A 14,962-nucleotide genomic window follows, 5' to 3' on the forward strand; every position below is an offset into this window, starting at 1 on the left:
TTTAGACAAAAATTTGTCATTTCGAGAATTCTTGGAAATGACGTCATCACCAGGAGTTAGTGCTACCTCCTATCACATTATATTCTCCTGATACAGAGTTCAAATTCGGGCAAAATTTTTCTCCAGAATTTCACTTTGTATTAGGAGAATATAAAGTGATAGGAGGTAGCACTAAATTAGTTAGTGGTACCTCCTATCATCTTATGTTCTCCTAATACAAAGTAAAATTTTCGACAAAATTTTAGCCCGATTTTGGACTTTGTATTAGGAGAATATGATATGATAGGAGGTAGCACTAACTCCTATTGATGACGTCATTTCCAAGAATTCTTGAAATGAAAAATTTTTGCCCGAAATTGGACTTTGTATTAGGAGAATATAATGTGATAGGAGGTAGCACTAACTCCTGGTGATGACGTCATTTCCAAGAATTCTCAAAATGGCAAATTTTTGTCTAAAATCGGACTTTGTATTAGGAGAATATAATGTGATAGGAGGTAGCACTAACTCCTGGTGATGACGTCATTTCCAAGAATTCTTGAAATGAAAAATTTTTGCCCGAAATTGGACTTTGTATTAGGAGAATATAATGTAATAGGAGGTAGCACTAACTCATCGTGTGACGTCACAATTCCAAGAATTTTGCATCGATGAATTTAATTATTTATACAACTAATTTAATAATGACCAGGGCTATTATTTCGAGTTTCTCTCGTTAAGGATTGGGATTAGGTAATTCTATGATTCGTGGACAGGTAATTAAATAAGACTTAATTAAAACTATCTTTTTATTCTGAACTCTTTATTCACGAAAAAAAGACAAGGGATACAAGATTAACAAGTATTTTTTATATAAATAATACTTGCATGGAGAAGATAAAGCATGCAGCGAAGGTAAGGGTAGTGTTGCAGTGATATGTGTACGACGACTGAGATTCCGTCGAGTCGTGCTAATTGTAGAGGTGAGTACATATAAAGAAATAAAATATCAAGATATTAATACACTGTGCAAGGAATACGATGGAGAAGGATTAAAAAAGGCAAAGAAATCGTATGGTCTATGGCCGGTATTCAGAGTCGTTGCTTATTCTTAAAATCGTCTGAAGCATTTGCTTAAGTCTCTGTTCCCTGTACAAGACAAGGACTGGGAATATAGGATAGACAGGGATAGCAAATTCTTAAGACGATCTTAAGAATAAGCAACGACTCTGAATACCGGCCTATAACTTCGTAGTAAATAAGCCTAAACAGATTACACTTACAATTTTCGAAACAGTGAAGCCTCCTCTTCGACGTCCCGTTTAATTCATCTCGATTCGACTTCTGGTCCCGAAGATATCGTAGTGAGAAGAGGACCACAAGTTTTATGGCACTCCTGTTGCTCTCCTTGTCGCACATTGGCCGACTCACCCGTCTAGACCAAGTCTAGACGCTGACTGGCATAAGTGGGTCACCGTGCCGAACGCTATGCACGGTGTGACATAACTTTGAGAGCCTATAACCCCCGAAACGGATAGCAGGACGAAACAAAAGCGAACTTACTCCTCTTGAATTCGTGTATCGACCGAGAGAACGAATCCGAAGCCGGTCGATTACTTTCTGAATAATCACTTTTATTTTTGATCCTTATCAATATTAAACAACGTAGAGTTACGTAGTAAGGGTATATGTATATTACATGGAAAATTCTGTCCTTCTGGTGCGCATATACATCTTCCCAAGATACCACGATAATCCCCGAGAGAAGAACAACGAAAATTGTACACGATAATTAATAATTAGTCATTCATTGCCCCACTGGAGCACCGTTACATTTTCCACGCTCGCCCTCTCACTCTCCTATCCATTGGAACACTTTATTTGATTCGCGATTCCACTAAGTAACCCACGAAGGAAGACGTCGAAGAATGAGTAAAAACTCAACGAAACGACTGTCTAATATTCATCGAAGTTTGCAACAATCGGGGAAACCATTTCACGGAGTTACAATTCTCTTTCCCAACTGTCTTCGACGCCTTCCTCCATATCGCAAAGGAAACCTTGCTTAAGTAAACGTACAACTGAACAGTAAAGGTAATAAGAAAAAAAAAATGCATCACACGGTACCTCTCACTCGTCGTACGCGTTGGAAGATAATCCTCGCCGTAAATTGCTCGTCCGAACACGTCACGGCTCACCCGGTCGACGAACGATTCATAAATTATCATTTAATTATTGTAAAAGAATATTTAGTAATGGAACGTTTAATGCTTGCCATGTTCAGATGCAAGTTACCGCGAGTCGAGTTACACTTGACGCTGGATGATTCTAAACGATCTAACAGCGAATGATATGTAGAAATATCGACACCAGACCAGACCACGAATTATTACATCACCGTCCGTCCTCGACGTCCTCAGGACGTGCAATAATAATGGAGAGACGCGGCAGCGTCCTGCGGGCATGCCATCGCATGCCCGTCGGGTTACACGTGACTTTGACAATTCGAATTTTATTTTATTTATTAAAATTTAAAACTAAATGTTTAATTTCGTAAATACAATTCGAAAGAGGAATAAAAATAAGAATAAACAATATATCCAAAATTCGAAACGAAATGTTAATCAAACATCTCTGGAATCTGTTTGAGGTTATGCGAATTTGACGTAGCGTGTGAATTCGCGGTCTGGTTACGATGAGAGAAAAGATACGAATAACCTTCCACGCGACTTCAACAATTTTCTACGAGTTAATATGAAAGAAGGCCCAGAAGAAATGATATGTCTCTTATCCGTCGAACGCCTCGACTCGACACCTCGCACAAGACGACGAGAGTTCGACAGTTTTGTACCGCATTAAAAAATATTATTTTTATAAGGACACGCTTTTGGATCGGTTTAGTTTACTAAAAGGAGAACGGGTTTCATCCAGCGTCGAAATAGGCCATTTCCTCCTATCTAAAAATTTGAAAGACTAACTAAAAAAGCGAAGAGAGCAAAGTGCCGCGTCGGAATTCCGCTTTTTTTTCTTTTTAATAATAATAAGAAGATCGTGGAAGAGTCAGTGACAGAAGCGACCCTGTGTATAGTACTTATTCTACGGTATAATCGAAACAGATGCTCACAGATGTAACGCACATTATTTTACAAAGCCACAGATTTATTAAAACCATAATTAAAAACGAGTATTTTATTCTAGGAGGAGCAACTCTTATTACTGACTCTTCGACTGTTCTAAACAGTATGAAATCAAAATTCTAATAGAACTCTGCATCGGGTGATCTCTAAGAGACTTTGATATGTCTTAATCGTCGTTTTTCTTTTTTGCGATCACGTTGGATATTTGAAAACAATCGCGTCAAGGCCACTGTGATGTTCCAGTTTAGGGAAAGATCAGCTTGCTTGTTTAAATAAGCGGATATCCGGAGCAACGATCACCGCCCGATTCGCGTCGGAGCGCACGAGAAACGAGGAAGACTCGACGATTTAATTCCAACGATACTCGCGAACGATAGACAATAAAACGCGATACAATTATAAACGGTACTGTTCTCTTCCGAAATGAAATAATCGAAGCTACACGTTCGTTCGTCATTCTTCCTCGTCTCCCATACAGCTCGAACCACGACGTTTACAAAGGGATAGAACTAAAGAGGTCCTAAGACAGCAGCCCCGATCGTGGATCGATGGCTCGAGAGATCGGCCGTCGCGCATAGAAAGTATATATATATATCTCGTCACATACGCGTCCCGCGTCCGCAATTCTCGATAAAAACGATTCGAAGAAAGTTGAAGTCGAGTCAACGACGTATTTTCTTTCTAACACAGATCTGTTTCGTTAGGGGGAACGATCGGGAGAATTGCGGACAGGGTGGCACACCATGTGCAAAAATGTATGATACATATATATATATATATATATATATAATATATTATAATATAATATATATATATTAGAAAATTTTTTAACAGACGCGTTAATACTTATAAAGATAAATATTTAGATCGGTCTTACCCATTCTCTCCCGTTTCTCAACATTCTCTCCCGCTCTCGCGCGCTCTACCTCGGTCATTTGTTCTCTACTACCCCGGAGTCATCGTCGCTGCATTTCTCTCCTGGTCGTTTTCCCCCGCGAAAGGTCTAGACTGATATGTGAAAAGATCACTGATCGTAGATCCAAGAATAGAATAATAAATCGAGAGACGTAAATTTATCGAGGCTGCCCCCTGCGAGTTTCCTATTTTCCCGAAATTTTCCCGAAACCGTTTCATCGATTCCCTTCATTCATTTATTTCTGTTCACTTGAACGAGGCGATCAATTATATAGCGTGGAAACGAGAACAATTACGTGGTCAACAATCGTTGTAGGAACTTGTCATTAAAACTGGACGTTCGTCGTTGAACAACATTTACGGAATAATTGAAACAACGGGCATGTGTTATTCATTTCCGAATTCGATCGATATTACCCCCTGCAGATCCGTGTTCCCCCTCCGCGATCTAAATAAGCCAGGGGGCAAACGATTTTTAATGAAAAACGACCGAACCGTCGTTGAGATTCGAGTTAAACGAGGTAAGCTTGAGATCGTTTTTTTGTATCGAATCTTCAACTCTAAGCACTAATAAGATCGGGAAAGACTAGATTTAGGCAAGATCCAGTTTTGTTCTCTCCTTCCTTTTGGCTCCCTTTCTCTCTCTTTCTCGCGTGCTTCCATTCAGGAACGAATTTTCTCTTTCTTTCACTCTCTGTCTCACACTTCGATCCTTTTCCCAGCAGTTAAAATGCTCTTTCGGAAAATACAAGCTTCTCATTATCTAAGAATGGCGATGGTTTCCCTTCGAAACGTTTTTTTTTTCTCATCTTTGTGATTCCGTCTCTGACAGCTCTGCCTCTCATTCTCTCGCTCAATCAGACTCACTTTCTCTCTTTCTCTCGCTTTCACGCTTTTATACAACTAGGATAATAAATATTGCCGCGAAAATTATTTGCTACATTCGTCCCAAACAGTAGTCAACAAGTTCGCCCGTCGGAGACTCGCGGATCTCTCTTTGAAACCGTGATAGACGAACAGGTCGAACAAGATCGGAAATTGACGTTTCTCAGTGCGAAGAAGTGAAATCAATAAAGGGAAGCTCAGAATTTCGAAGCGGCGCCTCCCGTTCGACCGTCAGACGTTTCGTTAAAAATGATCTCTACTAAATTTCGTTCAACAAAACCCGCCTCATGGAAGAAATAATTAAATATTCTCGAAAGGATGATTCATCGAATTATTTCCAATAATAATTGATTCATATCGGTGGCTCGATCCAGGAAATGCTAAAGTCGTATTACAATTTTAATTAAGCTACTTAAATGATTAACTAGTCAAGTCCTAGTTAGAAACCGAATTGCGTAAATTGGTGTTCAATCAAATAAAGATTCAATCAATCATCTGAAACTCTAGTGAGAATTTATCTGACATCTTCAGGTTGATAAATATCAGTGCTTCTTGCGCCAAGCCACAGATCGATCAACAAAATGAATACTAAAAGGGCGCCTGCGGCCCGCCGCGAGCTCCGAGAGGGTCGTTTATCTCCTTATTATTATTTTTTATGCCGGTGAACGTGCTCGACGCCGGTCAGGCTCGCAATAATCATTTATCTTGATATCATCAAATATATATTTATGTATATTATTTATACCTGCGCACGTGCCGCTCAATCGTCCCAAGTAGGGAAGTTATCCTGTTCGACGAACAGCGCCGGCTGTCCCGTGCTCACCGATTGCCTCTGAGTGGGCGTGCCGCCGAAATTCGTGCTGCCGAACACCGGTTGACCGAACGCGTCCAGCTGCTGGCCCTCGTAGATGCTTCGGTCGGTCGTCGAGTACGACTGCTGCTGTTGCCTCTGCGTATCGGTGACGGTCAACTCGATGTTCCCGGCGGTCACGTTCTCCTCGAGGTTCTCCGACGCGTTGCTCTCCTCCAAGCTGCTATGCTTGATGCCGTAGTAGAAGTACATGATGAAACCTGAGGACCAGAGGGAGGACTGGGTTTAATTAATCGAAAAACTGTTGTATCACCGATACAACGATGGCAGAGAAGTATATTAGGATTAAAACTTTTATAGATTTTTCAAGGATCATGTTTTTACTTACCGAGAACCATCCAGACGGTGAATCTGACGAGGGTCAGGATGCTCAGCTTGAAGATGAGGTATATGTTCACGGTGACGGCGATCGCAGGAACGAACGGCAGTCCCGGAGTCATGAACATCATGCTGTTCCTATAAAAACAAGAAATACCGAATATATTAGATCTTAAAAAAAATAATAAAATAAGTAGACACATAATAAACTTATTTTGTAAAACTAATATCAAAAGCGTTTTATTTCGTACAAACCTGTTTTGTGGCTTTCTGCTGATGGCAAGTAGCACCCCGATTATGGCGAACAGAAAGGCGAACAACAAGATCGTAGTGAACGTCCCCATGTTCCCTGGAACAAGCAAACGATGCATCTATTCGCTGCCTAGATGAAACCGAGATAGGAAACTTACCCATGCCGCAAACTATGATCAGGTCGAAGATGATGATCAGCAAGTAGAGTATTCCGACCAGTTTCATAACGTAGCGTCCGGATGCCTCCGTTGCCGGGCCTCTGTCCACCCAAGGGAAGATCGCTGGACAGAGATACTGCGCAGCCTATAAACAAAAAAATAATCAATTTACAGTTCTTTGTAAGAATGGTAATATATTCTAGATGAAAATTTATATTTAATGTACATTACCTGTAACCGGCGTTGGAGGTAATTGAGAGGCGGCCCGATTATCGGTGTGTTGCCCGGATACTGATGCGTACTACCGCAGGTGGAAGCAGCTGCGGCCGCATGGACACTGCCATAGAATTTGTTCTCGGTCCTATCGCTGACGAGGTACTGATCGTCCTTGCCCAAGCCAACCTCGTCTTCCTCCGCGCCGTACGTGTCGTCCGAGTCAGGCGAGGAACTGTTGCACCTCCTCACTCGCCTCACCTGAAAGGAAACAGAAAAACGATGTACTTTTACTTGAAGAATGCAAGAATATAATGAAACAATACCATCGATCAAAAATATATATTACCATAACACGCTGACCGCTGTTCGTAGCGGCGGTCTCCTGCGCTGCCTGGACCGAATTCAGAGCAGTGGTCAGCTGATCCGGTCTCAACTCTTTCCCATAAGTCACTTGACCGTTCTGGGTCTCCTTGGTCGGCGTCCTGCACGGCGTTCTCAAAGCTGGCGGCAGCAGTTCCACCAAGTTCGTAGAATGGGGCTGGTAGCGTAGGATCAGCACGCAGGTGGACACGAGAGTGTAAGCGAGCAGGGTACCTGCGAATGCGATAAAAGCAATTATTTAAGAAATTCTTAATTTTATGCATTGCCGACGCAATGGGAAAGCAATGAATAAAACACATCGCATGATAAAATGAATCAAAATAGCAATAGTAAAGAGGTCTTACCTATAGACATCATCTCCACTAACACTTCTAATTGGATTAACAAGGCGGCCAAACCAGCAGCCAAGCCAGAAGTCAGCGTTGCTATCGCTGGTGTGCCCGTTGCCGGCCACACTTGGCTCAAAGTCCTGCGGATTAAATCCAGATTATTAGTGATTAACAAGGCTCATCGATGTTCATCGATTAACTGATTTCGTTAGAGAGAGCAGGAGAGATGAGATAAACAGAGAACAGGCTAAAGTCAAAGAGAAGAGAGGGAGTAATAACGTTGATTACCTGAATATGAGGCCATCCTGGGCCATGGCATAAACTATCCTCGGCATAGGGAACATGCTTCCAAACATGGAAACCGTCAATCCAGCCAGGGCACCGACGGCCACGATATATTTGCATTTATAAGCACCGACCTGGCCGAACATCTCCACCAGCGCTGAATCCTGATCCACCTCGTCGAACGGTACTGAAACGAGAAGATCCTATTTTTAATCGATCGTCACTGGTAGAACTTTTCTCGGCAGCACCTGTTGTAAGTTAATCGCGTCCCGACACGTCGATCAGTTATTTAGACGAGCCGCGCGGCTCGTGACGAGGGTAAACGGGTGATCGGTAGTGACGTTTAAAGGGGTGGCCAGGGATGCATGATGGGAGGTCAAGGATGGCCAAGGGCCTTTCGGTCGACTTGGATCAGTGGAAATGTCACCGACTGCCTGTTAATAATTGATTAAACCGACGTATCATATTCTCGTTACACGCGCAACATTTATATGCTCATTCATGAGTCTTAGGGCGTATCATAAAACACTGAATAACCATTTAAACTAAGTATTCAATAATTCTATTAAAATGAAATTACTATACGTTTTAATGAAATAATTACTTTATACGATTATATTTGTTATACAACAAAAAGGGACGTTCTATTATTTATTCATATTACACGATTTCGATATCCGCTTAATAATTATTGATATTACAATTATATAAAAATTGTAAATATTATTTATAACAAATATCAATTGATGGAATTTTATTTCATCAGAATTTTGCTCGCAAATAAAAACAATGATCGTAGCAATTTACCGAATGTTTCGTTTTATCGTTTGAACCGTGAGTCCTCTTTATTGTACGGATAACCGGAAATAGAAGAGAGGTACTTACTGATCAGCGTCAACACCATGCTGCTGGTGACATAAGCGATGAGTATTATGATCAATGAAGAGACTATCGCGAGGGGGATGCTCCTCTTCGGGTTCGTCGCCTCTTCGCCGGTCGTCGCTATTATGTCGAAACCGATGAACGCGTAAAAACACGTCGCCGCACCGGTGAACACCTGCAATAAATCACTTCATGAATTTCTGAATAATTTTCATAAGAGAGAATTTATAAAATATCGTGTCGTAATCGACTTCATGAGTTTCTGAATAATTTTCAGAAAACAGAATCAATAAAAAATACCGGAACGAAATTTTTTCTATATTGCATGAAACTATTTCTTAATGTACAACTCCATTTGCGATTAATTACAAAATTATCAGAAAATAGGGAATGAATTACAACGGAGTAATTCGAGGGAAACGTGCAGCTGTAATTTTGAAAGGAGACATTAAAATCCATGGAGCGTGAAGTAACAGAAGAGCGGCCAGAATGGGAACGGACAAATTACATTCCGAGCTTGATAAGGGTGTTTCTTTGAAGCCGAGAGAAGCCGGGGCTCGTCTTTCCTCACGGATGGACTCCGGGCCGTTTCATTTTTCAAGGTCCCTTAACGCGGTTATGAATTCCTTATGCTCGTCGCCCGACGGGGACGCCAGGAAAGTGGAAGCTTTAATGCAATCGCGATTCGAAACGAGTCGCTACTTGAGTAAGTCGCAATTTTAAGCTCGTAACGTATCCAGATAATCCAGAACCTTAAGAGGTAAAAGAACCTCTTATGGAACACGGTTTCAATTACGATCCCATCTTGTAACGTTGCCATACGTGATGAAATAAATAAGTGGATGAACCATGACTGTTTTATACTTTTTTATCATCTTAATCCTTCCTCATTGATTTTAGGACTCAACTTTAAATCTAGTTTATTAAATAACTAATGTATTTGTTAATTTTTCTTATATAATTGTTAACATTTCTTGCTGAATCCGTGTAAATTTCACGTTGCATCATTTCTGCAACGTTTTCAAAGAGCAGATCGTCGAATAAATAGAACAGGACCAGCTTATACTAATTTATAGGACTGTAGGTAAACGAGATTAAATGCAAAAAGCAGCCCACGCTGAAAGTCTTCAAAGCACGTTCGTGAGATACGGTATTTATCGGATTCTGTTTGTTCAGAATCGGGGGGGGGGGGATGACACGTGGGGAAAGGCGAGCCTCGTCGAGTGGTTTAAAAAATCTTGTGAACGTGCAGTTTACTTCGTGACCCGGTAGTATTTCGCCAACGCGGTTTATAAACGCCCTGGCATTGATAGCAGGCCTCTTCGTTCCACCCACGCGGGAGCGAAAACCGCGGATAATGGCGTTTGCTCGTCAAAAGGGCAACGCGAATGACGGCAAATTGTTTCTTTTTACTCCGCAGCTACGAACGGATTAAAACCAGAAACGAGCCACGCAGCCTCTCAGCTTCTTTTCTCATTTAAAACAAACGTATCTCATGGTTTCGTGATGGAATCTCGTTCACAGGATCAACGGAGAAGAATATTTATACAAACAATTGATTGTGTCAAGCTCTTTCTTTTAAATGAATTGGCAATTAAAAAACTAAACGCTATGCTTCACTCTTAGTATAAATCATATTTTCCCACTTGGATTAACCGAATGCATTTGAATAATATACTGAAGTAATTTTCGCTAATGAAATCCTGTATAGATGGAAAGGGGATGAAATCCAATTTTCCAGCCAACAGAGGAACATAATTTTTCATCGGGGAGCACAATCTTTTGTTGTACGTCGGTAGGTAGGAAAAACGGGAAATCAAAGGGGAGCGATGGGATGCAGCCACCCCTCCGAGCAGAGTTTCTCAACTTTTTTGGCTCCCCTCTAAACGTTCCTTCGTTCCTCTGCGATACTCTGTTTTTCCCCGAGTCTTTGTCGGCTTTTCAAAACCCTGGACTCACAAAGACAATACATATAGCCAGAGTGGGCGAAGTCACTGTCGGAGAATTAAAATATCAATTTTTATATCAAACATCGTATCATTCTGCAGCTTAATTACAATCAAACGGATAATTAATAAACCAATTGGTACACAATTGTACGTCTATTAAACGAGGAAGAACTTCTCATCGTCCCTGGAAATTAAGTCAGTACGCGGTGGCTGACTGAGAATGAAACGAAGGCCGCACCGTACCGGTCCGTTATGGGTTAACGACCAGCTGAGGCACTCCCATTAACCCCGAATAATAATTCCTACAAATCACGATTCCCTAACGAAGCGGAACTTCCCTTTGCCCTGAAATTATTAAGCCTCCGATCCTCGAATGGACTGAAAGGAACCGAGGTCGATATCTCAAAGGGTTCAAAAGAAATTTCATGCTCTATAATGAAATGGCTATGCTAGAGATTCTCGTTGAGAGTCACAAGTGCTTATTATGAAACTCTCAATTATCCAAACTAATATAAAGCTTCTGACTTCATTTTTAACATTTTTTAATCATCAATTGATTCGATACGAAATATAATTGTTGATTTTAGTTTATTACTCGCTTGGGTATTTTTAAAATCAATATCAGACCAATGGAACATCGGGAATTAAAATTAAAGGCACTCACCCCGCTCCAGCCGTGGGGTAGGAAGCCGTCGTGATCGCTCCAGTTTGCGCCGTCCACGTAGAACATACCCGCGGCCATAATGAACACCCACACGGATAGGTTGATGGCGTTTAACACGTTATTGAAGACCAGCGACTTCTTCACCCCGGCTGCCATCAGCATCATCATCAGTATGGTAATGACGAACGCGAGGAAATCGGGCGGCCGACCTTTGACATCACAAACGATCATTCATATTAATCTCTTTATCGACCTTCGGTTGCTGTAAGGTAGATACAGCTTATAATGCTAGCATCTCCCATCAGTGCTGCACTAATTATGTATGAACTTGAAAATTTATACAATATTATATATTACACATTATATTTTATATTATAAAATTTATATTATAAAATATTATTTATTATACATTATATATAGATAGAATATCAAAGGGTTCTGTGAGTATATATTTTGAAACAGTAAGTCAGTTCTCAACTGCTTGTTGCTTATTTATGTTTTGTGATACATGATTAATAAAAATCGAAGATATATTTTTAAACATATTATTTCATTATTGATTAACATTTTTTAAAATTTCTATAGTAATTGTAGTAGACTTACTCCCTTCAATAAAATTGCAAAAGCAGTTCAGAACTGAACGACTATAAATTGCAGCCTAAATAATTTTAACAAACATTCCCTACTGACTCGTCCACCACGTAGACGCTCCTGCGTCACAGTATTCTTTAGTCGACGGATGTTACCAGCATGTTCACCAATTTGGTAGGGCGATTGAAACAGGGTCACGCTAATTAACGAAACCCAATTTTTGTCGTCGAATAACGAGACCAGGTACGATCGGATTTATCGGAACGTTTCCGGTCCACCGGACCCGTGCCATTTTTTATAAATTGAAACCTCACTCTTGTAATGCCATCTGACCATTCACATCTACTTTTGCGTGGCATCCTCGTATTATCCGGAACCGAAATAAAGAGGAAGCTTCCCCAGTCGAGCATCGTTTATGTTTATTTATCGCATAGTTACAGACCGTCTTTTTTTCTCCTACTTAAGAATTAAGCCTTTCGTACTATTTTCCTGGTACAAGATTGATGTATCAACGATTAGGTGAATGTCGAATCAGAATTTCATATGCCCCCTAAACACTTGTTTACCCTCGGCCCCGAAAGGTTAATGTATGCAAATTTAACGTGCACACGTTCTTGCATATCGCAAACATTTTTCATGAACGTTAAATATGAAATAAAATCCGTGGTCCACCGATAAGGCGAAAATTAAGTAAAACATGGGAGAGAACGTAATTGTCCCCGAAAGCGAGTTACAAGGGTCGACAGGGAGGAATCTCAATTTCCGGCGCGGCGACGTTAATACCGAATTATTTCCTTTACTGCGTAGCGATGGACCAGACCGTCGGCGTTCCACTATCGGAAATCAATTTCTACGATTCGATCCGTCGAATTTTTTAATCCACGTCTTACTCGACTTTTTATTTACCCGAACCCCTAAACTCTGACTGCTGGTTTTGCATCCGCCCACCGGATATGGATTTTATCGCCTGCTATTTGCCCGTTCCGTTTCACCGAGGATATTCCTCGATTCCCTCTTTTTCTTCTTCCTCCTCCTCCTTTTTTTTTTTTTTTTTTTTTTACCCGGCCGATTGAAACGCAGCCGCGACGGACCGTTCCACTGGAATAGAAGTGGAAAAAGTTCTCTCCTTTCAGAGAAACCGTACGAACGAGTTTCGGAATTTGTTGTCGAGCCAGTTGATAGTTTGTTTCGATACTATCCGGTTACGCGATAAGAGTATCAAGCGTTAGTCTCAACTCTTTCAGCGTGCAACTTCTTATCGGAGAAAATATCACGTTACATTTCGCGTCTGAAAAAAAAAACGGGCTGTTATTCCGACGGTACAAAATCGAGAATAATAAAAATGATTTAGATTGCTGGATCCGTTTTTCAAAAAGTCAGAATATGTGCCATGCCATACTATTGTCTCGCGAGAGTGCATAAATATGCATCAGGCGTCGTTCTATCAAACGGTGTGTCAATCATTATTCGTACCGTCATATAAATTATTGTATAAATCATTGGGAGCGACGTTGCAGTTGTCGGTGTATCAATCATTATTACAGTTAATACTATTATCCATAGAATTACCTTAAAAGTAGCTACGCGTATTTTGCGAAATTCATCAAATTCTTGTAGGAAGGAACAAGATTGCTAACATCGAGAAGCAACCGGTCCGGATTACAAAAAAGGCCGTCCATCATCCGGGCGTACCGCGATCCTCACGTTATTCCTCCGGCCTCTCCTCAAGGGCTGGTCTCATGAATATTAAGTCCGAACGCGAGGTGGGTGCACGCGTTGAATACGGGAATCGCGAAGCACACCCTGCTGTCCGAGTCCCGTGTATGCGTGCGCTGGGAAACGAGGTGAACAAGAGGGCGGGAGGAGGCGGAGGAGGAGGAGGAGGAGGAGGATGAAGGAAGGAAGGAACGAACGAACGAAGGGGATGGGATTTCGCTGGGGGGATAACAAAAGCGGGGGGGTGCGAGAGGGGCGCTTGCGCGGATCAACTCTGGCACCTGTGGACCCTCATCGATCCGAAACGAAGCCGAGCCACTTCGATGCTCTTTAACCTGCCCACCTGAAAACCCGCTTTTACACCTTTTTCTCGTCGCTTCCGGCCATCCCTCATTTTTCTTCCGTTTCCCTTCGATACTAATCTCTCCACCGCTGTACACATAAAACGGGTTTCTTCGACTTCGTTCAGACGAACAAATACTGCCCTCACGATATTCCATTTCAAAATTAGAAATCGTGCTCTTTTAATAGCTCGCTCTTTTATATGAAACTTCTCTTATTTCAACGGATTTATTCCCACGGTACTGCTGTATATAAAACCGTGTCTCAATTTTTATTACGCTATTTATACCAGCCGACGTAGAATGGAAATGGGTTAAGTAGAATTTAACTCGGAAACGATACGAAAACTCAGCGCAAAGATATCTGTTACGACTGAACGAGGACAAAACACACGGCAAATACGTGGTTTATCGGGTGATCGCGAGTTCCCGTGACTCGTTAATGCTTCATCGGTGAGAGACGATGCAAGGGAGAGCCAGGCTTTTTGTTTGCCAGACGATATTCCTCGCGCCCGAGGCTCGGGGCTTAACGACTTTGTTCGCTGAACAAGCATCTGTTCTTCAAATATTTTTACCCATCGCGTGCACGATACTCGTAGAAAACATTCAATCGTCGTCGAGACTACAGATTTCTATAGAAAATAAAACCAGTTTAAACGATGGAATTTAGGTAGGAATTCCTTTGATCGTTTCACTTCAATGACTAATTGTGATAAGTATGCGGCTCTTGGAATTTCATACGTTTTTTTGTATTGTATGATCAAAATTATTTATTGGTCATCGATTTCATTATAGAATCTGAGAAACGGATATTTGAATCCATCGAAATACGATTCATGACGAGTCAGCAAGTTTTAAACAAGTTATGCTTCTTGTATACTTCTTGGAGTTGCAATTTAAGGATGTATAGGAATTTGCATGAATTCTTATGGTAATCACATTTCCCGTAGTTAATAGAAGCTCCTACAACTTCCACTTGAAGTATTTTTCGATATTTTGTGAAAAAAAAAATTTTCAATTTTTCCGAGATTTTTCCAAGGGGTACCCCTTAAGATTTTGCGAAATTTTCGTTTTTTGCCAATAACTCCCAAAC

The 14,962-nt window shown here is 41.1% G+C and overlaps 1 protein-coding gene and 1 long non-coding RNA gene across 2 annotated transcripts in view; both read right to left on the reverse strand.

Annotated features, from left to right (window-relative positions):
• Positions 1 to 774: 774 nt before the first annotated feature.
• LOC113464020 (uncharacterized) lies at positions 775 to 4,307 on the reverse strand. Its single transcript, XR_003388852.1, has 2 exons — positions 1,263 to 4,307; positions 775 to 950 (listed from the first exon to the last, which is right to left on the reverse strand). It is a non-coding gene; the product is annotated as an uncharacterized LOC113464020 (long non-coding RNA).
• Positions 4,308 to 4,309: 2 nt separating this feature from the next.
• The window catches only part of LOC108622594 (cationic amino acid transporter 2), a 30,435-nt gene continuing 19,782 nt past the window's right edge, over positions 4,310 to 14,962 (reverse strand). Inside the window, exons 6-15 of the mRNA XM_018020555.2 lie at positions 11,222 to 11,430; positions 8,612 to 8,783; positions 7,730 to 7,913; positions 7,457 to 7,581; positions 7,078 to 7,325; positions 6,747 to 6,989; positions 6,516 to 6,660; positions 6,361 to 6,454; positions 6,116 to 6,243; positions 4,310 to 5,987 (exon numbers count right to left, since the gene is read on the reverse strand). Of these exons, the coding sequence (XP_017876044.1) occupies positions 5,677 to 5,987; positions 6,116 to 6,243; positions 6,361 to 6,454; positions 6,516 to 6,660; positions 6,747 to 6,989; positions 7,078 to 7,325; positions 7,457 to 7,581; positions 7,730 to 7,913; positions 8,612 to 8,783; positions 11,222 to 11,430 (1,859 nt within the window). The 3' untranslated portion in view covers positions 4,310 to 5,676. The remainder of the gene's footprint in view (positions 5,988 to 6,115; positions 6,244 to 6,360; positions 6,455 to 6,515; positions 6,661 to 6,746; positions 6,990 to 7,077; positions 7,326 to 7,456; positions 7,582 to 7,729; positions 7,914 to 8,611; positions 8,784 to 11,221; positions 11,431 to 14,962) is intronic.

The sequence above is a fragment of the Ceratina calcarata genome, unplaced genomic scaffold (genome assembly GCF_001652005.2).
Source record: "Ceratina calcarata isolate Rehan_Ccalc_2016 unplaced genomic scaffold, ASM165200v1 scaffold229.2, whole genome shotgun sequence".
Classification (NCBI taxonomy): domain Eukaryota; kingdom Metazoa; phylum Arthropoda; class Insecta; order Hymenoptera; family Apidae; genus Ceratina; species Ceratina calcarata.